Source organism: Zootoca vivipara, chromosome 8, assembly GCF_963506605.1.
Source record: "Zootoca vivipara chromosome 8, rZooViv1.1, whole genome shotgun sequence".
NCBI classification, from domain to species: Eukaryota; Metazoa; Chordata; class Lepidosauria; order Squamata; family Lacertidae; genus Zootoca; species Zootoca vivipara.
The window spans coordinates 19,921,032-19,947,420 of NC_083283.1; the positions used below are offsets into that span (position 1 = coordinate 19,921,032).

Here is a 26,389-nt window from a genome sequence, read left to right on the forward strand (position 1 = left end):
CAACTGCTTGCTGTGAGGAAACACTCCTCCCCCCTGAAAGATGAATTAGTTTATACAAGTCATAGTAAGTTCTGCAGAAAGGAGCCTTGCAACTACAAGCAGAAAATCCATGCTATTATAATGCACTTGGTTACAGAACTTCTCTCAAGAATTCCACATGCAGTTGCTTGCTTCCTGTTTCTGGCAGTTACACAAGGGAATCACTGAGCTACAGTGACAAGCCAGGCACATAGTGACTATCCTCCATTTTATTTAAAAACAACAACTTCAGTGGCACTAATTGCTTCCTAGGAGTCATTTTCAAAATACTAACATATAAAATAAAGATAAAATAAAAATAAGCTAACTTCTGCACACTGGATTTCAGATTAAATATAAGATCTTGGGATACAATTATTCAAACTTCATATTTAACATTTGGAAAAACGCGTGTATTTTTAGATTAATACTATGGTTGGTAAATAATCTTTAGCTAAAATACACAAGAACAATCAAGTTGCTATAAGAAACTTCCTAAAAGGCATTTTCCCTCAACACCTACCGGTACACAAATTGCTACATTCTATGTTTAAACCAAATCACTTTTAAGCATTATGCTCAGGTTGCAAAGTTCAACTATTAAGTAAACATTGTACTGTTCAGAATTACAGTATCTTTGTAATGCAACAATTATCTAAAATTTAAAATTCTGCAGGCAATCTTACAATTAATAAAGCAGGAACTACTGCTAGTTTGCCATGGTATCATCATCAAAATGACGGCCAAAACATCAATAAAATATTTCTCAAAGGAATTACCAGGGTATATTTATTTTTCATTGAATGGTGCTTTCTTCCTTTCTTGCCATACCAGAAACGAATCATTTCCCTTGGAAAAATAAATTAAAGCAATTTTAGCTTTACAGGAGGATTTCCACACAACATTCTCTCTACCTGCTTTCAATTCCAGGCACAGAAGAGTCTTGCTAGAAGACAGAATAACGTGCTAGTCACAGACAACTGACTGACAGGACAGAAAGCTAATGGGTGAATAGTATGCATCCACTGGGGTGTGTCTTGCCTGGTGAATGAACAACAGGAATGTTTCTATATTCAAGGGAGGTTGTAGTGCACTAAAGTGCTCAAAAGGCTGAATAGTTTAAAGTGACAGAACAGTATTTTAGAATCTAGTAAGAATTATGTCAAAACAGAACTGCATCTATTCAAGAACAGTGTTAATCCACAAAACTGCCATTTGTTTCAGTTAACTAATTTTAATAAGCTACACTTTTCTGGAAGAAATCTGATCGATAAATCTTTGCAGAAAAATATGCTTTTAAGTAACACACATTGCTGAAAGTATGCTAGCCAACCATCTCAGCTGTTCTGTCTGATACAATTGTGTAGTTGAGAAGTATCAAAAGGGAAAGAGGGAGTTCTAGGGAAGTAGGGAGACAACTGGGCAGTGTGTCATGGGATAACCTGAACCCCAGGTTTCTCAGATGTAAATGGAAGTAATAGTGCCATCAATATTAATAACATTTTGAAATATTTTGAGGGGGGGATCCTTGAGCACCTGAGACTAGAAGTAAAGCATTACAGACACAAACATGTATATTATGCACACCCTGTAACTCAGTCTCACAGACACACACACAGTATACCCAAGAAAGCTGATTGTATATGCAGTATACAGTCTGTGTATGCAGTGGCATATAATAGTACAGTAGTACCTCGGGTTACTAACACGATCCGTTCCGGGTCGCAGTTCGTAACCCGAAAGGTCGCAAACCAAGCACCATTTCTGCGCATGCGCAAAGCGCGCACGCCGAAAACACTTCCGGGGTTGCGGAGTTCGCAACCCGAACTGTTCGCAACCCGAGCGGTTCGTAAACCGAGGTACGACTGTACTACAAACATGTTTCACAAAGTAGCAGTTTCACACAGTTCTCATTACTCTAGCTTAAACATCTAGGAAGAAAGTGATACAGTGGTACCTCGACTTACGAACGACTCGACAACGGAATTTTTCGACTTACGAATGGGGGTAGTGGCTGCACGCTTACGAATGTCTCGACATCCGGGGGGAAACCACAGTGGTTTTAGATAGGGATTTTTCGACTTACGAATTTTTCCGTTTTCAATGCATTCCTATGGGAAATCGCGTTTCCAATGGCGTTTTTCGACTTACGAAGGTGCCTTCGGAACGGATTAAATTCGTAAGTCAAGGCACCACTGTAATATGCCTGTATAAGCCTTGAAAAAGAATTACACAGCATAGGAAGTGTACCTTCCCACATCCCGATAATGTTTATAAAGATGTTTAGTTGAAGGGGCACAAGCAAGATTTGTACCAATAAAAAATGTATTACATGAGCAGCACAGATTTGATACAAAACCATATTTAAACAATGTATCGAGTTCTTTGTTCATGGAAATGAATCACATTTTGGCCTTACAACAACAGTTAGGCCAAAAAATAAGAATTGTTTGATGCTACCCAGTAAGTTTCATCTGTACCTGAGGTTTCCCCAGATTGCTGGACAGGGTGAGAAATATAGACAGCTGAACAAAGGATTTAAGTCACCACAAAACTCAAACCTTTGCACTGCAGCCAATTCCCTAGGTAAATTTCTTTATTTCATTTGAAATAATTTTAAACTGTGCAATGACAAACCTTCTCACATAAATTAGCTTTGGTTGCTACGTGGAAAATATGTATATTCTCCTCCTTTCTCTCTCTTCTACGTGGAGAGGAGACGTGCTATGCTCTGGTCTACCTCACTCCCCTTACATTTCACAATCGTTCCTCAGAGGCAGAGTTATAGACTTTTCACAGCTGGTCTGAGGTCCTGCAATATACAGGCTTTTCCTCTACACACCCATCTTGACAGGTATTTTGCTGGCTTTGTAGATGAAGATTAGATAGAAAAACCTGATCACCTTGCTGTCAGGCAATCCTGACTGGAAAGCATCACCTGTACAATGAATTCAAAATTGGAAGGATGACAGGAAGAGCTAAAAGATGCATGCGGTACAAACAGGCTATTATTGAATAGTAACGGCATCACTGTGTGTGTGTGTGTGTGTGTGTGTGTTTCCCATAACCAGGTCTAGCAAGACATAGCTGACTTCCCTTGTGAAGCATAAAGTTATTGGCAGTTTCTGTCTCTCCAGTTCTGTGTTATGCCACACTGCCTATGGGAGCCATTCTGCATTATGCCACATCTCCTCCACAGCAGTCAGTATGGCACTCCCAGTACACTTGGAAAATTGAAATGTGCCTACTAGTCCAAAAGGTTTGGCAACCCTGAGCTAGGGAGTTAAGAATTCACTCTCACAAGATGCAGTGGTGGCCCACAACTTATTTACCATATCTATATCTATTGGCCTTCTTCCTAAAGCAGCCCTGAGCAGCAGTTTGGATGGCTTTAAAAGAAGATTAGACAAAGTCATGAAGTCTGGCTATATTCTATCTCCACTGTCAGAAAAAAGTGCTTTTGAATACCAGTTGATGAGAACACTATTTGTGGTTCTGGGCTTTCCATGGGTATCTGGTGTGAGAACAGGTTGCTGGACTAGACGGACTTTGATCTGAATCAGCAGGGCTCTTATGTAAAGGTAACTTCTATCATCAGGTTAAAGGCAAGAGCCACATACTAGTGTTCCACTAGTGTTAGGAGTCTATATTTACAAAACCTAAGTTGTTTTTTAAAAAACATCATGTTGCCTATTTCAACATGGCTAATCTCAAATCGAGCCTCTGGGGGAAGTTATTTTGTTCTAGTTTGTTACAAAAGCTATTTCAGGATTACAGATGCCAAGTTATTTCAGCTGTGTGCAATGCACCTTGAAATGATTCATGTATTTTGCTATTCCCTTGATACAGGATAGGTAGCAAAGTTGTTAGGAACACAAAGAAAGTGAGAGGAAGAAACTAAGAACTTAGTATTTACAGTAGTTTCAAATTCTTCAAATGACCAGCTGGGGTGAAAAAAGTTCAAGAGGAGAAGCCAAAAGATGGTGGTCTCTCAACTGCACCAGGAGAGTGGCTCTGCATCCCTTCTCTTCTGTCCTCTATCACAACCTGATATAATAGGTACTGCAAAGTGGCTGTTGAAGGAGGTTGATATAATGGCTGCTGTCAGGTGACAGTTTTGCCAGGTGCTTTATAGGAATATTTAAATCAGCACAGTATGTAAAAATATTTGATTTGTTTCTCGCAAACACAATCATATGTAGCAGTACGCCTAGGGAAAGCAAGAATATGCAAAGTTGACTGTTATGACAACATGTCATCTTACAAGGCTTATACTCTTTTTAAATGTCAATTTTGCCCTCAAAATTGATATATGGCAATGAATGGTTTACAACTTACACATGCACATTTTTTAAAAAATCCTGCCTCTTGTCAAAAGTTATTTTGACCTTGATATCTTTAACTTAGACATAAAAGGCAGGGAGACTTGCAAAGCATTTTTATTCTCATAGCCATGAAGATGAATGTAAAGAGAACAAACTAAAAATAATATTTAGAGACTGCAGAATCGTATTTCAAGGCTTATTAAAGAAAGGTGGGGGAAAGTTCCACAGTTTATTAGTAACAGGAATTAGTCCAAATACTGGAAAGCATCCAAATCCTAATCTTTTCAATAAGCATTACATCTGCTATTTGTATCAATACAGGATGTGGTTTCTTCGAAACAGCTTCCAATAGAACTGGACACAGGTCAAGATGATTTTATTCTACTGCAGCTTAGAAATACCTTTTGCAGGTTATTTATTCATTTATTTTTAGGTCAGCGTGCAGGTGTTACTGGAACTGGAGGGCCTGCACTAGCAACTCTAATGCAGGTGACCCTCTCTCAAGGGTTGTACAGTGGTAACTCGGGTTTTTGAACTTAATTTGTTTCGGAGGTCCATTCTTAACCCAAAACCATTCTCAACCTGAGGCGTGCTTTCACTAATGGGGCCTCCCGCTGCCGCGTGATTTCTGTGCTCATCCTGGGGTAAATTCTCAACCCGAGGTACTACTTCCGGGTTAGCAGAGTTTGTAACCCAAAGCGTTTATAATCTGAGGTACCACTGTATTGAGAGAACTTGTATTGTGCTGGCAGTCCATAAGGTAATGGCCCCTCCCATGTAGAAAAATATATCGCATCTGATGTTAAACAGAAAACAATCTGAACAGGTATTTGCATGGGAAAGGCAGTTCCAACAAGCTTGCAGTCATTCACCTTTTTGCTATTTACCTTTACCCACCAGCATCATGTATTACTCTTAGTAATTTTGTGGTGAAGTAGGCAATGCATGCACATTTGTTAATTGTCTTACACCAAGTTGATTTTTAAAAAAGTTTGCGTTATGTATATCACACACAAGCCTAACTGTTAAATTAACAAACCACACCCTTACCAACGGCAGTAAGCACTGCAGCTGAATTCCTATTTTTTTAAAAAGTCTTGACAGTACAAACCTATGCATGTGTTCAGCTCTGTGGACCTGTCTGGAATGGATTAATCCACTTTCCATTACTTTCAATGGGAAAGTTCGCTTCAGGTTAAGTACGCTTCAGTTTAAGTACAGACTTCCGGAACCAATTGTGTACTTAAACCGAGGTACCACTGTATATGGCAAAGTTGGGGACCAGAAAACAAATGCTCTGTACATCAAAATCATATAACCCAAATCGTATGTTGCTGACATCATAGCTGAAAGCAGACCCCCTTTTTCCTAGAATAATAAGTTTAATTTTTAAAAAAACAGACTGGGGGGGGACCCACAAAACCTACAAACCCCATAAAAGATTAAAGAGTGTTAATGAGTACCAGAGGCATGTCTATCATCAACAATACTGTTCAATGGTTTTCTACACCAGATATGCAAAGGATAGATGTCCCGGAGGCAGGCTGCTTACCACGGGAGCCTGAGGCTGCGTGAGACGTGGTTGGCGGTGCTCCCCCCTCGTGTCCACCACTCAATCCCCCCCTGAGGCCACTAATTTGGGCCCCGAAAGAGGGGAGAATGGCTTAAGGACGCCGCTGGGTAGCCTGTTTTCCAAGGTAACTCCCCTTGAATCTCGGGTTTGTTAAGCCCTACAGAACCCGGTAAACTCCCCCGTCTCAACCGAAGTGACCACGAAGCGGTCACTTCGCGCTCCTTTCCGTGTCCGCAGCTCACCGGAAGTCTGCATGTTTTTCTCTCAACAATCCACAGCTGTACACCAGCAACATCCGAGTAGGTAACTTACAGACTGTCCACACACACACTAGGGAATTAATTTTGCTGTTTCACTACACAGACTAAATCAGACAGGCCTACTCTTCCAGTAGCAATAACCTACTGCTCGCAAGAAAGCCATGAAATGGTTGACTTCAGGAATCTTTGTCCTGAAAGCTCCTGTAAGAACAGCAGAGTATACTAGAAATGGATGTAACAATGGTCCCTTGGGTTCTAAGAGAGCAACTCAGTTTTCATTATTTCAATGTTCAAACCATAACTTTCTCTGCTTTTTAAGCTCCTTCCCTTTAAAATGAACCTCGAAAGACTGCTAATAAGAGATTCTGATCTCTTAGAAAAGAAGGATGTATAGACTAAAAGCATTAACCTTTGCAAACTGACTTTTGCTAGGATATTCATGAAACCCTCTCAGTAATCACTGAATTCCCATAACAAAAAAGTATATAACTATATACCTATTAAATGGAAATTTTATCTAAAGTCAATTTTAGATTCATAAAATGACAATATCAAAATACTGAAAAGCGAATGTACATTAAATAAACAATTAATAAAGCAAAATTCGTTGTTTTCTGTTCCAGAGGTGCTTGATTTTATACGTAATCTGTTTCTGCACAGATGTCACATTAAAATTGACTCATATTTTCCTGTCTGGATTTCGTAACTAATAAAAAAAATACAGCAGATTCTGATGCAAATCCAGGAGTAGTACACTGTAACGTTTAGAATCAAGACCAGCAACTGTAACATCTACAACATCTACAAAAGATGAACCAAGCAAATCTTCATGAGCAAAACAAGCATACACTGAGTTACATAATATTATGGAGTACATAAGTGCGTGTGTTTAGGACACCAGCACACAACTAAAATAACATGTTAAGCTTATGTACATAAATACATACATACATTATACTAGAAACTAAGCCTGGGCAACATGAACATTTGGTTTATTACACGTACAAATTAACATGCACGCCTATTTTTCCTTTTGCAAAACAGTAAGAAACTGCACATATCTTTTGCAAGGTAGCAACTGCTTGAGCCAAAAGCTCATCAGTTTCTTTAGCAATGAACAAATGTAATGGTAATCCGACAGAACTTTTCAAACTGGGAAAAGAAGCAGGGTGAGGAGTGGGAAGTGATTGAGATAAGTAAAATAGTGTGGGGTGGGCTCGATTCCTTCTCAACAAGCTTGCAATTCATGGAGAAGAAAAGCTGCTGGGAATGGAAGTCTGATAAGGAAAAGGTTTTATGCTTTCTCTTCTCCGATTGCAAATTACCTCTCTCTGAAATGGCTTTTCCAATTTAAACAGTGCCAGACTACATGTTATATACACACCTGCATGTAACAATAGTTTGGCTCAAAATGCATCCTAAAAATAGAGATTGCATTAAAAACATCTAATTTATATTTTCCTCATGGACATTCTTCATATAGAAAGTTGAAATGTTTCAAACAAAAGCTATGTCTTCCAGTCATTAAGAAATCTTTAAAATCACTTACCTCCCACTCCTTAGCAGCTGCTTCATTAACTGAATCTTCACTGGTTTCAGACTCAAATTTTTTTACAACCATAAACCCAGGCTCTCTACTTATCTCCTCTGTATCTGTATACATTTCTGGACTCCACTGAACAAAAAAGGCATACAGATGCTCAGTCCTTTGAGAGAGCAAAAGAGAAAAGTGGTTACTGAACTTTCAAACTTACAAAGACCTATACATGTTTCAAATTTCTTCTAAATACCTTTCCACTGTTGCTTATTCATTATTCTCTTTGAAAAGAAAGAACTTGAGTGAATGTTCATTAGAATTTTTAATAATGTATTCCAATGAAAATTTAGAATACAATCACTCAGAAGCATAAAAAGGGACTACTATTTTTCCCTCTGAAAAACTATTGTATTGTACTTCATTCTTTCCTCACTCATCCCTAAATAAAACTAGTAGTATTAAGAACTATCTTTCAATTGTTTACAGGCATATTGACTAGTAGCCACTGAAAGCCTTATCCATGAATTTGTCTAAACAAATTTTAAGCCATCACCACAACTTGCGACAGTGAAGTCCATAAATTAAGAATGTGTGTCTTTCTCAGGCATCAACAATATTGGGGTAGCCCAGGAAAGCCCTGCCTCACATAATCGGTCACAAGATGTGGCGCACACACACCATTTTAATGGCAATGCCTATTTATTAAATAAAATAAATATTTTATTGGAGGGGGGTCAAATGGACCTTGGCTCCTAGGAGTTGGCTCCTATGAACTGAAGACTTTCAGAGTCTGGTAGAAAAATAGTTTGGTATACTGAAAGAAAGCAGCAATTGTTAAGCTGAAAAGTGAAAAGGCACTCCTTTATGATGGCTATACTTACAGAAAAGCCTTCCCATCTTACCTTTCTTGTGGCACAGCAAACCAGTATTCATGTTTCTTATCTCTCTGTGCATACTGTTGCATGGATGCACTTGCCTGTGATACAAATGTTTTTCTCATTGGCTTGCCAACTCTGAGACATAAGAACTTGTGTAATCGATGTCTTCTCTTCTCCTTCGTTAGAGAACCTTTCATTAAAGACGATATAAAATGTCAGATCTTTCTTGGCAAGTTTGATCAGGTAGTTTACTAATGCAGCAAATGCAACATGGGAGGCAGCAGTTATGAGTTACTGGTCTGTGCAGCCACAGTAGGTGCTGTGATTCTCCAGTGGTTTGACTTCACCCCTCTCCCCCTAAATGTCCCCTTCCAGTTCCTGTGGTTATTGCATTCAGTCGAAAAATATGCATACCCTTTCCAGTTGCTCTCTTTGCTCATAGCTTGAAATCACCCAATAAAGAGTCATTTTCTCCTCATTGGTGCAACTAAAATCCTGCTTAATCTCTTGTTGTGTCTTGAGTTTCTCAGTGTTCTTTTCTTACAAACACTTTGTACTGTATCCTGAAATCTGCTGTCTGTCTTTTTAAATACTTCCCCTCTCCCTTTTCACAGGATTCCTCATTTCCTCTATTGAAACTCCTTTAAACGTTTTCCTTCTCCTTCTGAACTGTCCTCATTACTTTATCTCTGTGCACTCTTTCATTCTTCCAAAACTAATATTTGAAAGCTGACTTTGGTGTATGAACCAAATATAGCTTGGAATCTGTACCTGAAAGAGCATCTTTCTCACTACTAGATCAGCCCTTAAGGGCTGCAGGAGATGGCCTGATTGTACCGGTAATTCCATCAAAAGCCATACACAGGGCAACATCTTCTCTCTTATGGCATTCCTTTCCATTGGAGATACAGTTGTCCAACAGCTTTGCATGGAAATACATATGTTGGCTAAGCCAATGAATTACCCTTTTGCTGCTGCTTTCATTATTGTTGTGGGTATAGATTTTACACTATGGAAGTTTACCATCATAAATAGTTGAGACTTTTATTCTAGTATGGCCTTTTATTGTCTAGCATGGCCTTTTATTCTAGTATGGCTTTTTTATTTATGATTTTTAATATCTAGTATGGCTAGGCAAAAACAAGTAAGTGACTGTTGCATCTGCAACAAAAGGGTTATAAATTTTAAGAGTCCCACTGCACATAACAGTATATTCTATTAGCCGTGGGGGACTTGGTGGCGTCTACATGTTGTTGGACTCCAATTCTCATCATCCCCAGTCAGCATGACCATTGGTCAGGGATCATTAGAATATAAGAAGAGCCTGCTGGATCAGGCCAGTGGCCCATCTAGTCCAGCATCCTGTTCTCACAATGGCCAACCAGATGTCTGTGGGAAACTCGCAAGTAGGACTGGAGCACAAGAGCACTCCCCCCCCCCCCCCCCGCACTGGTTTCCAGCAACTGGTATTCAGAAGCTGCTTTCAACTGCGGAGGCAGAGCATAGTCATCATGGCTTGTAGCCTTCAATTGCCTTCTATACCCTGGAGAGTTTAGTTCAACAGATCATGAGAGTTTTGTCCAACAGTTGGAGAGAACCCAGTACAGTGCACCAGCCCCATTTTAGATAAAGCTATTTGTTGTTCTCAGAAGATTAATGTATTAAAACCATTTCTATTCCGTCATTCCATTAAAGGATCCCCAAGTGTTTCATGCAAATAATGTTACATGAGAGAAAAATGCTAAATGATTCCTTAACCGGCATACCTGTTGCTCATAATCTACAAACTGCGTTCTGAATGCAAACGTGGTAAATACTTCCAAGACACATTTTATCGCTAACAATGGGAGCTATTCAATGATGTGTGATAAAGTTACCTCAAATAACAAGATGCTAAAAAAAACCTATTTTGTGTTCATTTAATTTTTTTTAATAATAAAGACAAACTTATGATGCAAATTTATATTTAATCATCTTTAATGTAGGCATAAGTAATTCTTCTAGCTATGGTAACTACTTCTCTTCATCTGTCAGTGGACTCAGCTAGTATAGGAATGGGCTATATTTTCCAGACACACCACTGCTAATAGATGATAGATGATAGATAGATAGATAGATAGATAGATAGATAGATAGATAGATAGATAGATAGATAGATGATAGATAGATAGATTACTCTAATATTTACTTGCTTACCTTCTATTGTTCCATCAGCTATTGCTACTTTGTGCTTCATTTCCTTATGTGCATCCTGGTGCATATCCCTTTGTTGTTTAGTTTGTTGCATAGTATGGCTCTTCCAAAGTTTCCGTAGCATATCAATATCTGTCTCAGAATCTTGAGTTGGCTCTTTCACAAGTTGCCCCTTATTTGTAGCATCCCTTTTAGAATCGTCTTCTTCAGAATGCAAACACTCCTCAACTTCTGGTACATTTTCCTGATCTGTGCCATGTGGTGTCTCTTGAACATCAGCACCATTTCCCTCTACAGTGTCTTGTACTTCTTTTAGTGTTGTGTCTGCTGATTCTGAACCCACAGTATCGCTAACAGACTTGCTGCCGTCATTCAAAGGATGTTCTAGACTGGAGTTTACATTACCAAGTACACTGGCAGAGTCTGAAATAGCTGTTACATGTTCTGCGGCAGTCTGATTTACTGTTTGGACAGATTCTGATGAGGCTCCAGAAGATTTGTCTTGCCGAAGTTCATCTGAAGAAACAAGCTCCTCCCTTATTGGAGAGAGTTCCGATTCAGTGAACACATCTTCCGAAAGAGACTCCTCTGTGCTCCTCGGAGCAGTGCTGGCACTATCATTCCCTGTATCTCGCATCCTCGAGTCCATTTCATCAGTATTGCTTCTTGCGATTTTCCTGAAATGGTAGAGATCTTTTACAGACAATTGATCCACATCACTAAAAGGGAAAAAAGGAGGGGGAGCTTTATGTTATAACCTAATAAGAGTAGACAACACCTATGTTTTTACTAGCCACATTTTAATTGTGTCAGTTGCATATGACTCTCCATCAAACTCAATTCTACAATGTACCTGATTAGCTTCTTGCTTTATGACAGATGGATGGAGGATGGACCAGATACGCCTTATATTTAAGCGGTGGCATAGCAAGGGAGAGGGGAGGGGGCAGCCCACTCCCAGCTCCATGTTTTGCGGGGCACCCCGCTACGTAGCGCGCATGCGCAGCATTGCTACGTAGTGATTCATGCGACATACGTGGCGATGCATACGTCATATGTAGCGCTACGTAGCGACGCCCCGCCCCCAGGTGCGCGTCATGTTTGCTGCTTCGGGTGCCCAGCCAGTGTATTTAAGCACTAGCATGGCAACCATAGGTGACAAGGAATTGCAGGCAGGAAGACACATGGAATTCAATGCAGGGATAGGAGTTTCCCCCTCCTCTTTATCTAGCATAAGGGTCAAGCAGGTGCCAGAGGAGAGATGGAATTCTGTCAATCTGCAGTTGGCTAGTCATTTATTTAACAGAATCACATAATTCTAAAGTTGGAAGGGACCACGAGGATCATCTAGTCCAACCCCCTGCACTGCAGGAATCTTTCACCCAAAGTGGGGCTCAAACCCACAACCCTGAGATTAATGCTCTACCTACTTGTTTATTTGATGGTTAGAAACATTTGAGAGGTTGGAATAGATGCAATTCCATCTTCTCCAGTTCTGAATTTTGCACAATAAATGATTTAAACCAGGGATGTCCAATAGGTCGATCAGGATCGACTAGTCAATCCCCGGGAGGTTCTGGTCGATCGCTGGCTCCTTTTCCTTTGCTTTTGCCTAAGAGCACCCGGCCCCACCCTCCATTTTCGCATGATTGCTGGAATGGAAGACAAAGTTATCGCAGTGAAGCAGATTGTTTTCATAGCGATCTTTTGGTGAGCGACTAATCCCGTTTGCCCTTTACTTTTGCCAGAACCCCCAAAAAACGGAACTGTCCTCCCTAAAAAAAAGCTCAACAATTTTGGCCTGAACCCCCCACCCCCTTGGGAGGTGGATGTCCCTGGTTTAAACAAACAATTTTCTGTACAAAGTACCATGAATCCAGTATTTTAAAATGAGGCAAGCAGTTGATGATTGAGAAGAGATATTCTATACTACAGTGATAAACACATTATATTACAACTGCAAATACAAAATGGACTGATATTTTGTTAAAACAGTATATTATAAAACTGAATACAAATGTTCAAATGAAAAATAACAATGCTGATGTGATGCTGAAGATAAGAAGATGCTAAACTGTTTCTCTTTCTTCTTTTCAGAACCTAAGTCTTATTTCAAAGACTATGAAAAGTAGCATGTGGCACAGAGCAAATACTTGACAAAATCTTACAGCATCTTAACTTGAGAACTGTTGTCTAAATTCTGTTCTTCAGGTTCCTAAGACACCAAAAGCATACCGTGTTTCTCATATTATAAGACATGTCTTATATTTATTTTTTCCTCAAAAAAACACACTATGGCTTATTTTCAAGGGATGTCTTATTTTTTTCTTCCTTCTCCTGCTGCGGCCGGCATTGCTGCTGCACCTATCACTATGTCTTATTTTCGGGGTATGGCTTATATTCCTTGAATGCTTAAAAATCCTGCTATGGCTTATTTTATGCGTATGTCTTAAAATATGAGAAACAGGGTAGAAAATATTTCCACTAATATCATACTGTATTTAAATCCCAAGAGAATAACTTGCCTTTAATTTTCTATTAAATAAAAAAAGCACATGCATCTAATATTCTCTGCATGTTTTTAGCTTTCCTACAGCATTATTAGATAGAGATGTGCTACTTTCAGAATTTGCTAGGATTGTATTCAATCTGATAATCTATCAAGTGACATGAAAAACTTTTCTAGGGTATGTTTCAAAAAGCCATGAAGTAAAACATGTTTTCAACCCCGCTTGAATTGAGCTGAAACTAATTCTTTTGTTCAGTGGGGAAAGCAAACAAAGCCAGGAACATTATCTTCACAACTAAGCTTAAAACAACAAAAAGGAACACTGTCTTAAAGGAAGGGGGGAGAGAGAGAGATCAGCTCTTTTTCTCTGTAAAAGTCATCTTATTATTAGAGACAAAAGTAACAAAAGGTGAACAATATGAACCACTGTGTATAATTTATACTGATTACCTCTTCCAAAACGTTGAATTTTAATGCCTTTGAATTTAAGAAAAAATAAGCTAGTCAGCATTAAGATACTGGCTTTTCCCACACTCATCAATGATGCAAAAAGGGAGAAGGCTGTGCTGAAGTTGGAAAGAGAACCTACGTCACATAAACAAAAGCTAGAGCCTGTCACGTACTTTTTGTTGCCTTACGTCTTGAATAAAAGACAAATTGTATGATGACACAGAAACCACTACCATGCAATTTAAAAGCAAACTTTTATCTATAAAAATATATTTTATCTATAAAAATATATTTATACACATACACACACACAGAGAGAGAGAGAGAGGAGAGAGAGAGAGAGAGAGAGAGAGAGAGAGAGAGAGAGAGAGAGAGAGAATCTAATTTATCTTACATGGGTAATGAATCCTTTACTTTGTCATCTACAATATCTTTATACATAGCAGCTGACATCACTTCTTCCATTGGACACATGATGCCATAGTCTTCACAACCATTCTCTTGAACCAATGGATCCATTTTATGTGGATCAAACATTATATTATTTGGCGTCACTAGCAGCACACCGTTGACTGTTCCCTAAAATAAGAAGAAAGGAGGAGGGAAAATGTTTGATGACCTAAGATTAGTCAAACGTTTTCAAAGCATTTCTACAAGTAACTAAACATTTGTACAAGAAGCTACCTAACACTCAACACTCCTGTAAGCCAGTGAAGGATTGTATGGTAAACCAATCCATGAGGAAAACATTTTTCCGTAGGAAAAAAAAAGATGCCTGAATCAATATTTACTGTTTTAGAAAACAAACAAACATAGCTTTCTCTTAAGTCTGTTAACTTGTAAGACTTTTCTCTCAGCGTGCTAGCAATTGGGAAGAGACTCTCTTCCACCTAGATTAGAGAATTAAAAAATTAACTTTATGAAAGCATTTCATGAATATGAATGGGACTGGGCTAGTATCACCTTTGTTTGAAGCATTTACGGTAGTTCCAAAGCTAAGAGGTGGTGGGAAAACCCCATTAATTTGCCTCTGATTTCTTTGCATAAATAAAGCAACATAGATGCATGCTAAGAGAAGCAGCCTTCTCCTGGAAACCTACTACAGTGGTATCTCGGTTTTCAAACTAAATCCGTTCCGAAAGTCCGTTCTTAAACCAAAGTCGTTCTTAAACCGAGGCGTGCTTTCCCTAATGGGGCCTCCCGCCACCAGTGCCCTTCCACCATTCGGATTCTGTTTGTAGGCAAAGGTAAAGTTCGCTAACCGGAACACTACATTCAGTTTTGCGGAGTTTGTATACCGAATAGTTCGTAAACAGGGCTGTTCTTAAACTGAGGTACCACTGTAAATAGAGGCATTTTTAAAAAAAGAACCTTAAAAATCAATCAATCAATAAGAAACATATTAGATTGGGTTCAGTTATGCCCTTTCTCTGATAATGGAAGAGGAGGCAATTTTCACTGGTTCCCCCTTCTTGCTACAGCACCTCAAAGATCCACTCCTCCAAAACAACAGGAAGGTGGTGTGTTTGGTTATATGGCAAAGGAGGGGGCAAAACTGCCTCACAGCTCCCTTCTGTCAGCAGGCTTCTGTTGGATCACCGAGAGCAATGGTAAAACTGGATTCAATCCATTGATTTAGATGAATGTGTCTTGTATTGGAGCTCCATTCATCCTTGGTATGCACTTAAAGTTTATGAAAGTTTCAACATATGGTAAAAAATATCAGAATCTAGCTCAAATAAGTTGCAGCAATTATATAATTAATGTAAGCTGGGGCATAAATGAAATCAAATCATGCAATATCTGTTAAAATAGATTGTGAAATTCACTACCTTTCTGCTTATTAAATAATGGCTTTATGTAAGGCATGTCATTTCTTAAAAGATATCTAATGATTTATATAACCAGAAGTGCATTTTTCCCTATATGATCTATTATTTTTGGAAGGAGAGAGGTTTTGGCGAAAAGCGCTAGTGGCATGAGGGACCAAAAGAAACCTATTCATATCCACGAGTTATTTTTATTACCAAGCACCATGTTATAATTTTAGAATGTGGAAACAGTTTTTTTGCAAAAGGTAGGAAATCTCTAAGAGGTATTCAGTGTGAGCCTAGTTGAACAAGGAATATGAAGAACGTATTATAAGTTTTGAAAATCTAAGGTTACTAATGAAATAAAAGAGCCAAGCAAAAGATAAGATGGTATAGTAACGAAGCTTAGAGCAAATGGAAGCCTTTGACCAATTTTTAAGGCAGCGGGTGTTCATCAATATACAGGATTAAACCAATGTAGGTTTGTGGATGAACAGAAGTCTAAAAATACATTTGTGCACTTTTAAGTTCACCTGTCTTGGGACAAAATAAAAAAAAATTCCTTCAGTAGCACCTAAAGACCAACTAAGTTTTTATTTTGGTATGAGCTTTCGTATTTTGTTTCGACTCAGACCAACACGGCTACCCACCTGTCTTGGGACAGAAAGAGAAGGAATCAAATCAAATATAAACACACAATAAGAAAGATTTGAGCTGAAAATAGCAGGCACACGCTTCTAGAAAACTGCTTTATTATTTTTACTGAGAAAGTACTGAGAAAGTTATTTCACATGCCATACTGAATGCACTGCCTTTAAGAAAGATGTAAATGTTTTGACAGTTTTTCCTGCACAGTATTTTGGCACTCCCACATATTTTATTTTTTAGAAGCAGGCGTAATTCTGCTTTCAGTTTTCCAAAGCCTAAACTGCATTAATGACTCTCACATTTTCCTCAGTGTTCTTCTCCTGATATAATTGGCTACTACTGCTAGATCTGCAAGACAATGGGACAAGTCTATACAGTCAACTTGTATCTTACATAGGGGTCATGTTCCAGGGATAGCACATAAAGCTGAAATTGCATATAGTGAAAACAACTCATTGGAACCGCCCCTGCACAAGGAATCTTATCTTAATAAGCCAGCATGTAGAACCGGTCTTACCCTCCAAGAAAAGCAGAGAACTTTTAAGCTCTTAGTCTTGTTCACCTAGTAAGCAAGGTGGAGAAGTTTAAAAGCACTTTCTGCACAGGGAAAACCCAGCACGAAAAGATCTGTTAAGCTCTCTGCATTCGGTGTGTTTAATTTGTGAAATTTCAACTGGCTGCCTGTCATGCATGTAAAGTTGCAATTGTGTAAGTTAAATGCATGTAAGTTGTGAGTCGACTGCACTACTTTGCCTCAGAATGCAATACATAAAACTTGTGGCTTGAGAAATTTGCTGCTCCTCCTAGCCACTGGTATATGAAATGAAATAATTCAAACAGAGAATTACACAAATACAGAACTACTGTGGAAATGTGCACACAAAAATGTATTTTTTTCTAGGAAATAATGGAACACACAATCTGTATGTGATCCTCTCATGTGCAGTCTCTGTTGATTTCAAATCCACAACTTCCTTCTATTTTACCAAAACCTAATCGTATTGTGTCAAAAAGCTGGGGTATTGTTTATGGGGTTTTGTTGAGAGGTTTTGCTACTGCTATTGATATTAAATTTTTTGCATCTTTATTTTTAGACCTTATTATTTATTTATGTGAAAATTGCTCAGGTTGGTTATGTACTTTTTGGTGTGTTTTATTTCTTGTTTAGGACTACTTTTGTTGTGTTTGTAATTATGTAAATCTTTTCTTGTTGCAAGCCACTTTGAGTGGCCCAAAAGTGGCATATAAATAAAATGTATGAATATGAACTACAGGATGCAATTTATAAAAATATAGATTTGATAATTTTAAATTAAGGTGCATTTTAATTGGTGTGATTTAATTGCCAATGAATCTCAATAAATGGAAGACCCTCAAATAAATAGTTGAAGCATGACACTAGAACCTTCTGTACCTTGCTGTTGGTTATGTATTTGCAATTAATTTTGAGAAATTTTTCTGTGAAAGCTTCTTCTTCCTCTGATGTGGATGATACAACTCTTGCAGGCCGAACACATGGGTAAACTGGTGTGGGTGTGGCTTCTTTTCCATGCACCCCATCTGAATCCTACAAAGGGAAAAAACAGTACTATTTTATGATGACCAAAAGTAACACTGTACAGTGGTCCCTCAACTTACGAATTTAATCCGTTCTGAATGCACATTCGTAGGTCTAAAAGTTTGTAAGTCGAAAAAAGCGGTTTCCCATAGGAATGCATTGGAAACGGAAAAATTCGTAAGTCGAGTAAACCACATCTAAACCACAACAGTTTTCCTTTCGGATGTCCAAAAAACCGTAAGCGTGCGGCCATTTTTTTTCATTCGTAACTCAAAATTTTGTAAGTCGAGGGACCACTGTACATTCTTTTCCAAATCCTAGAACTCACAGCTTTCAGTTTTTTGAATTTACAGCTTGGATAGTCACAGCAAATTTATAAATAAAAAAATCTACAATATAATATTATAGAGCCATGGGTACTGCACAATCTCTCTGGGTAAAAGAGGATAGAAAACCCCTACATTGGCATAAAAATCTATATAGTATATTGAAGGAATCTACAGCCCCTTCCTTAAACAATTTTTTTCTAGCCCCCACCCCTAACTCCTACCAAATTTAGCGCCGACAGCAAAAAGTCCCACCTACAGGTGGCGCTGTGGGGTAAACCACAGAGTCTAGGGCTTGCTGATCAGAAGGTCGGCGCTTCGAATCCCTGCAATGGGGTGAGCTCCTGTTGCTTGGTCCCAGCTCCTGCCCACCTAGCAGTTCAAAAGCACATCGAAGTGCAAGTAGATAAATAGGGACTGCTCCGGCGGGAAGGTAAACGGCGTTTCCGTGCGCTGCTCTGGTTCGCCAGAAGCAGCTTTGTCATGCTGGCCACATGACCCGGAAGCTGTCTGCGGACAAACGCTGGCTCCCTCGGTCTATAGAGCGAGATGAGCGCCGCAACCCCAGAGTCGGACACGACTGGACCTGATGGTCAGGGGCCCCTTTACCTTTTACCCACAAAAAAGGAGACACCAAGCTGGTAATAATGCCCCTTCCTCAGCTGATCTGCTTGGGTCAGTTATGTGCACATGTGAGTGTCTGGGATGGCTACACCTATTTTTAGCCTCACTCACTGCTAGCATGTGGCCCCCAGAGACTTGGCCAAAGAGGAAAGTGGCCCTTGGACAAAAAAAAAATATTAGCCACCCCAGGTCTGAAAGAAAATCCTTATAACTCTTTCAAACAATCTAGTCAAGATCTTTGCCAACACAGTTTTTGATTTCAAGACACCTCGGCACCAATCAGATCAGCGCAGTTTCAAACATTATCCCTTCAGGAATGTTCTTAAACTTTTTTAAAAAGTTATTTTCCTTTATTCCAGCAACGTACTTACACTTACAGCTGTCTTCTCTGGCTCTGCTTCTGAAGATGTAGGTGATAAAGGACTTATAGGACTAAGCGAAGGAGAACTTTCCACACTGGAAATATATTCTGGATCAGGAACATATAAAATCTGTAAAAATAATAAAAATACTTCTGACTGAGATGTCATCACCAGGATTGAAACGCAAGTAAATTAAGATGGAAATAAATTTCATGCAGAGGCTTTGTGTAAGATATTCTTCATTACATTAATAGACAATTATGAACTGTCACTGTAACTACTCTAAATTTTCAGTGTTCTTTTTTGTATTTTGTGTTCCTCTGATCTCCATGTCACGTGTCAGTATATGCCTGCATCAGACAAATGATTCATTTAGCTCAGTAGTGCCTACACTACTAGCAGCAGCTTTCCAGGGTTTCAGACATGGGGCTATACTACTGAGCCACGGCCCTTAAGAACGTAAGAGCCTGCAGGATCAGGCCAATGGCCCATCTAGTTCCAGCATCCAGTTCTCACAGTGGCCAACCAGATGCCTTATTAAAAGACTTCTGCACATGATTACTGGTCAGTTGAGAGCTGAGTGGATGAAATGATGTGGTAGTTGTGTTTTTAGTTGCACTGCATGCAGTTGAATGTCTTATCTCTAGTGCCTGCCATAATCCTGACTTGTTATACAAGAACCAGAGATCATTGTTTAAAACAAATGCTGGCTAGTTAAACAAGCCAGTTTCATAACCCATGGCTTGAAGTGGCTAATTTGTTTGGTTTAAATCATGATCTCTAATTATATGTACTGTAATGAAAAGCCTGGATTCTTTGGAAGAAATACAAAATGCTAGCAATGCCCTTCTCCCAGCCGTGCAGGATGCGGCAAGGGGAGAGTGAGCAAGCGGGAGGCTTTGCCATTGTTTAGTACAAAGTCTTCTTTCCACTTAAAACAAAGAAATGGACCTGGAGTCACAACTTCAATCCAGATCCAGACCAATCCAGATCCAGACCAACAAGGGATTGGTATTTGATCTGAGGTTTGTGGCAAGTTAGGGGGAAACCAATCTCAACAATGTTTTTTCAGTTTTCCTCCATAGCACAATTAGAGCAGAGGCAGGAACTGTCTACGACAGCCCGTGATCAGATTCCCCTAAAAATATTTTAATATATTTGCCTCAGTTGCTCAGTCTCCCATATTTTATATAAAAGGAAGTACCTGTCCAGGAACAACTGCTCTGGAAAATAGCTTGTTTAACTGGACCAGTTCATTGGGTGTTGTATCAAACTTTAGGGCAACAGTATTCAAAGAATCTCTTGATTCAACCTGTTAAGAAAAAGTAACTAGTGTTTAAATACAGTATTCAAGTTCTATTTAGCTTCAATTCGAAAGCCTACCGGTCTTCACAACCTGTCCAATAAAATTTTCTTGTCTAAATCCAACAGGCAGAATGTGGTTTTCTTGATCATGCAGTGGCTTTGCAGACCCAGTTGACATGAGCAAGCTTTCCCTTGTAAGCTTAGCGCGGCACAGGTTTATCACTAATTCCCAGAATGGAAGATGGCAGGATCTTCAAGGGCATGCTCTATGGAGCTGCCTCAGGCACCAGGCCCATTGGCAGACCAACTCTGTGTTACAAAGATGTCTGTGAATGCGATATGAAGGCTGGCAACATCAACCCCACCATGTGGGAATCTTTTGGAGATGAGCAAAGCATCTGGAGACATCAGTCAAGTTGTGTATCCACAGCAATGACCAAAGAAGAAACCCCATGGGACAACTGCAACAGCACAATCAGACGCCTTCATCTGCCCTAGCTGCAACAAGGCATCTCATCTCTCGCTCACATATCAGTCTCTACAGCCACAGCAGGCACTAACTGCCCAATGGTTTGACTTCACCTCTGAAGGCACACTCTTCCATTGTCTCTTGAGACAGACAGATGCCAACCAATAACTAACTGTATCCTGCTTCTCCTGGATATAGTTCCTAAGGAGCTTCCTACCCATGTTATTTTCATGTTCACTTACTGGCCTTAAGGACCCAGAGTATTTATGCAGTTTGCCTTTATACTGCCTTAACTGATACAGATGGTCCGGCCCCACCACTTAATGCATCCAAATTGTTTCCGAAGAGTGGTAGGGGATGTTTTATCCCATGGTGATGGCCTCTCAGCTGATTCCCTGGTGGCCTGCTGGAATGCGTAGTTTACCAGGGCTATCGAAGGGGGAGTGTGCTGTGTGCCTGCACATCTTGTGTGTGTGTGTGCATGCCACACCCACTACTGGCATGTGGCCTTCAGATGGGTGGTTACCATCAATGTGGCCCTCAGGCCAAAAAAGGTTAGCAACCACTGCAGTAAAGGATAATTGTTCAAATCAATCACTTTTTATATAATAAACTCGCTGAAAAGCAGGATTGCCACTCTTTTCATGACAGCTGCTCTGTGTCTGTTATGGTTGCATAATATACAGATATCCAACAGGTACTAATTTCTACAGCATTTGAGAAAATGCTAGCCACCTTGGCTGAAAAGGCTGACCTCCCACTATGCTCAATGATTTCCTAGAGTACCAGGTCTACTAAAATACTGTTTATTATTATTATTATTAAATATTTTCTTGATTTACAAAAGTATGTGCAATGTCTCTCGTAACATTTTTACAAATCAGTTTCATTTGTTGAGACATTGGGAAGAAAAGGGGGAAAGAGGTAGATGGGGGAAAGATGGGTCAGGGTGGGGTCAGGTGATGTTTCTACTTTACTTAATATATGTGGTTTGTGGGGTTTTTTGTCAGCGTCACTTGTGCTGGTTCTCTGCTGTTCGCTTGTGTTCCTTTGGTGCTGAGAGATGTTGGAGTTGGCCTAGGGTATGACTGTTCATTTGTGATTGGTTGTGGTGGTCTTTGTTTCGTTTGTGAATGGGGTGGACGGGTGTTTTGGATCAGGTTAGCCATATTGATTTGTATGCTGTTCGTGGATTTTTGTCATTGTCTTGTTGGGCTGTGTATGTGATAAAGGGTAGCCATAGGGTAGCCGTCTTCCTCTATTTGTCCCCGTGTCAGTTTCAGCTTATTGGTTAATTTTTCTAGTAGGGCTGTTTCCCATACTATTTGGTGCCATCTATCCAAGTTTACTCCTGACAGGTCTCTCCAGTGTCTGGTTATGGTTTTTCTGGTTGCTGAGAGTAAGTGGGTTATGAGTTCTTTGTGGTGTAAGTGAGCATTATTGTATTGGAATATGTTTAGTAAGCCCAGTTCTGGGGTTATTTCTAATGTTTGCCTAAAATACTGTTTTGTTAAAGTAAAGAGATCTTTAACAACAAAGTAGGGAATGGATAGAGTGCAAGGCTGAACAACAACAGCACCTCTAACTCTTAGAATATAAATGTTTCCTTACTTTTTATAAGCAATTAAAATTCTGGCTAACTTGGTTAACAATCACTTAAAGCAGTTTATCACAATGGTTATCACAGGAAATTACACATCTCTATTTCTGGAGCTAACAGGACCCAACATTCTCCAGCAGCAGATGGATGTCTGTTTGAAAGACTTTGGCACCAACCGTGTCAAGAAATAATCCCTTTCTTGCATTTCCTTAAGTAAGACCTTTTTATAATTTCCTAGAAAGTTGACATTTTCTTGTACCAATAAAGTAGGATCAAAAAATGCTTCTAAGGCCCTATTATAGCCTTCTAAGAATGCCTTTTAGTTATATGAGGTAAGCATATGGAAGGAGGAGAAATTCCCCTAACATTTTTTTCCATTTTCGTATTTTAAAATTTATGTTACAGAATAATCCTACCCAAGGGTGGTATTTACACTTGCACAACAGAACTTGCCCCTCTCCTCAACATATCTTCTCTGGAGGCTTGGGGAACCCCTAGAATAGTTTTTTTGTTTTTTTGTTTTGCAGGGAGAGATGGAGAATGTTCCATTGCACAAGCAGAATTCCACATGCTGATGAAAAGTTCACATATTATTATTATTTATTAAATTGGCACATCACCCTTCATCTGAAGATCTCGGGGTGGTTCACAGCATAAAAATACAAGATAAAAACACAAAATACATAACAAAACAAAAACAAAAAATAACCCTCATTCCCCCACCTCCTCCCAGAGACACATTTAAAGTAGTATATAGTGCTACTTTGGCTACAAACCATGTGTCCTCAGAAATAAATATTATTGAATTCAGTGTGACATTCCCAGGTTTAGGAGTGTAGGTTTAGCTACCTGCCTTGGAAATACTGTAAGATAGAAATTCAAACAAACATACAAGCTACCAGTGCATGGAAATGGGTGGGGACAGGGAGAAGAGGCAATACTTTGTCAGTAAGAGGAAAGTGAATAAGGGAAATGAACTCCAAAGTATTATGCAACAGCTACATTTAACATTTTAAGGTAGAAAATTGTAACAGTGTTGGATGAAAGGTTTTCAATCGCTTCTGTAATCTGTTACCACTCTAGGATGGAACATGCAGTAAGAAGCAGTAGAACTGGCAGTAATGAAACTGTGAGGGTCTAAATTACTATTGCTAAACATTTAAATCAATGTTTTAAACTCCCTGCCAATGAATTAAGAGTGGTATATGTTCTGCACCTTATTTAGTCTGAATACTACAAGCTTCTGAAACAATAGAAATACTTAAGTGAGGTACAACTGTATTGTGATTCTGACCATGACACAGAAGGGTATATGGTTCACTGGAAGCTATGTCAACTTCTACAACAAGACTTTCTGAAAGTGCTTGAAATACTACTGAACATACTACCCAATACACCAAATTATAGACAACTGCCCAATATTTTACACCTATTCATACAGATACAATACACATCACATTCAGTAAGTGTTATTTAATACTGTAGTTAATATTCTGGAACCCACCCTGGAACCACATGGCAAAGACTGGGTAAACAATCTTAACAAGTTAATGCAGAGGTTCAGAGAAGCAGCATGTATGTGGTTAATGCAAGATACTGAAATCCATTTTGTTAACACAGAAGCATGAGAGCTGACAGATCAGCCTGCATCACTTTGTTTACTCCAGTAATTTGCTTAATATGAAAGAATAATTTTACTTCCTAATTACATTTCATGCTTATACTGATCTGAATTTCTGCAATTCCAGCCAATCAAGTTGTCAGTGCAACTTCAGAGTACATAGTAGTCTTACTGTTAAAATATTTACAAAAATTATCCATGTACTTAATAGTATTTTAGTTTAAAGCACATCTTTTTATTTTAGAAACAAGATTAAATTATTTATAATGTGCCAGTTTAATGTGCTAATTTAAATATTATAACTTTATAAGTCCTAGTTATACAGGCAATATGTAGCAAAACATTTCTTAATTCAGTTTCCCTTAGTAACCAGAAATACGAAACACTTGACTGCAGCACTGTTTGAGGGTCATTTGAAGAACGTAACAGTTACAGAAAGGCTCCATTTTCAGATACTGCTGGAAAAAATAGAACTATGCTTCCAAGTAGCAATAGATCAATGGAAATTCTGAGAACATAAGAATGTTATTCAAAGGCACTGCAAGGATGGACTAACAGCACAATCACCTGCATTCACCGGACAATGCTGAAAGCTATAAAGGCAGTAAGGGATTTTAAAAATCTGGTTCTTTCCTAGAAGTAAAATAATTTGTGCATCTAAAGGAATGTCCTGTTGATTTACAATTATTCACAACTTGATAACCTCTACAGGAATACTAGAAAGGTTAACTTTGCCTCTCCAGAATTACGCTGCATCATTTCTGAAAAGACTCAAAATAGTACTCGTCAATCCTGTTAAGGTGATCACCTGCCTGCCAGAGCTACAGGACTGAATAAACAAAAAGGTAACATGCATCACTTTTCTTCTTAAATAGCATTCAGAAAACTAATATCCAAATATTAAACATATCCAAATCTTTATAGATTTCTATTGCATATTATGTAGGTGAGTAGTTACTTACTGTGTACTCTATAGTCCCTTTAGGCTTTTGAAAAGACATTCGTCTCCCATCTTTCTTGTCTAGGGTCTTTTTCTGGCCAGTATCTGAAAAAAAATGAGGCAAGGCACGCGTTACATTCATTTTTCTCTCCCTTTCAGTATTGTCACAGACTGCTGACTACAGCCCCGTGGGCAGACATCTATTTCACCAGTTACACAGCTTATACCCTGTGACTCTCAACTCAGCCTAACACAACTAGCTGCCAGAACAGGGACTTCACTCCTCTGTTTTGCTTTAAGGATTTGACCAATATAAACTACTCCAGTGACTGGGAATATCTTCCTAGTTTCACAAATACCTGAAAACATTCAGAGTGTTATCAATTTTTAAAAAAATGCTGTATGACAAGAATTGTATAGGACAAGGTTAAAATAATTTGTAACAAATAATTATAACACCAGTTAGTTCTACACTGCACAGGATATGCCCATTAGCTGCAACTGACTGTGCACAGCTTAGTAGACACAATTTTAAAATGCAGCTTTTAAAAGCATTAGCAATGACACAAAGGATGGACATTTTCATGTAAAGCTGGGCTTCTGTATACAGATTATATGCATGTCCTTTTAAAAAATTATAGTCCAAGTGTAATGCATTTCATGTTTCACTCAGAAATACTTTGCACCACAAATGCTAATTTGAAAGGAGCTGTGAACTCAGCTCAGAAGTGGCCCATTCACAAAGAAATTCAGACAATCCCCCTCCTCCCTTTAAATGCCTTTCAGTTACTTTTCCTCCTATTTATTCCTGGAACATTTAAGTAAATCTGAGTAAGCACACCAAAGAAAACAGGATGTGGGTGGGAGAAGTACATGTATACAGCCTGTGAGATGTACATGTGGGAGATGGTAGGTGGGGGTCACAAAATTCATTCAGATACTAAGTGTTGGGAAATGGCCTAATCAAAATGGGGGTGAGGGGCGGAAAGGAACACAAGGAAATTATATTCCTCCTTCATAAACAGATTTATCAGCATAGATTTTATACTTTCTACTAAAACTTATTCTCATTCCTCTGTCATATCACAACAAGATTAGTTATCAAAACAATAGATGCCATCAGATTAAAAGTAAAGGGACCCCTGACCGTTAAGTCCAGTCGCGGACGACTCTGGGGTTGTGGCGCTCATCTCACTTTACTGGCGAGGGAGCCGGCGTTTGTCCGCAGACAGCTTCCGTGTCATGTGGCCAGCATGACTAAGCCGCTTCTGGCGAACCAGAGCAGAACACGGAAACGCCGTTTACCTTCCCACCGGAGTGGTACCTATTTATCTACTTGCATTTTGATGTGCTTTCGAACTGCTAGGTTGGCAGGACCAGAG

General features: G+C 39.1%; 1 protein-coding gene across 6 annotated transcripts in view; it reads right to left on the minus strand.

The window, feature by feature from the left end:
- The window catches only part of OXR1 (oxidation resistance 1), a 234,133-nt gene that overhangs the window by 19,407 nt on the left and 188,337 nt on the right, over positions 1–26,389 (minus strand). For 3 of the 6 annotated variants that reach the window (XM_035125767.2, XM_035125763.2, XM_060277665.1), the window contains 8 exons: positions 25,030–25,112; positions 20,277–20,384; positions 19,082–19,201; positions 17,617–17,769; positions 14,138–14,322; positions 10,788–11,503; positions 8,616–8,781; positions 7,726–7,882 (listed from right to left, as the gene is read on the minus strand). In XM_035125767.2, the coding sequence (XP_034981658.2) occupies positions 7,726–7,882; positions 8,616–8,781; positions 10,788–11,503; positions 14,138–14,322; positions 17,617–17,769; positions 19,082–19,201; positions 20,277–20,384; positions 25,030–25,112 (1,688 nt within the window). Of the gene's footprint in view, positions 1–797; positions 7,639–7,725; positions 7,883–8,615; positions 8,782–10,787; positions 11,504–14,137; positions 14,323–17,616; positions 17,770–19,081; positions 19,202–20,276; positions 20,385–25,029; positions 25,113–26,389 lie in introns of those variants that run through there. The other 3 variants (XM_035125774.2, XM_035125773.2, XM_035125765.2) reach the window with 2 other exon arrangements.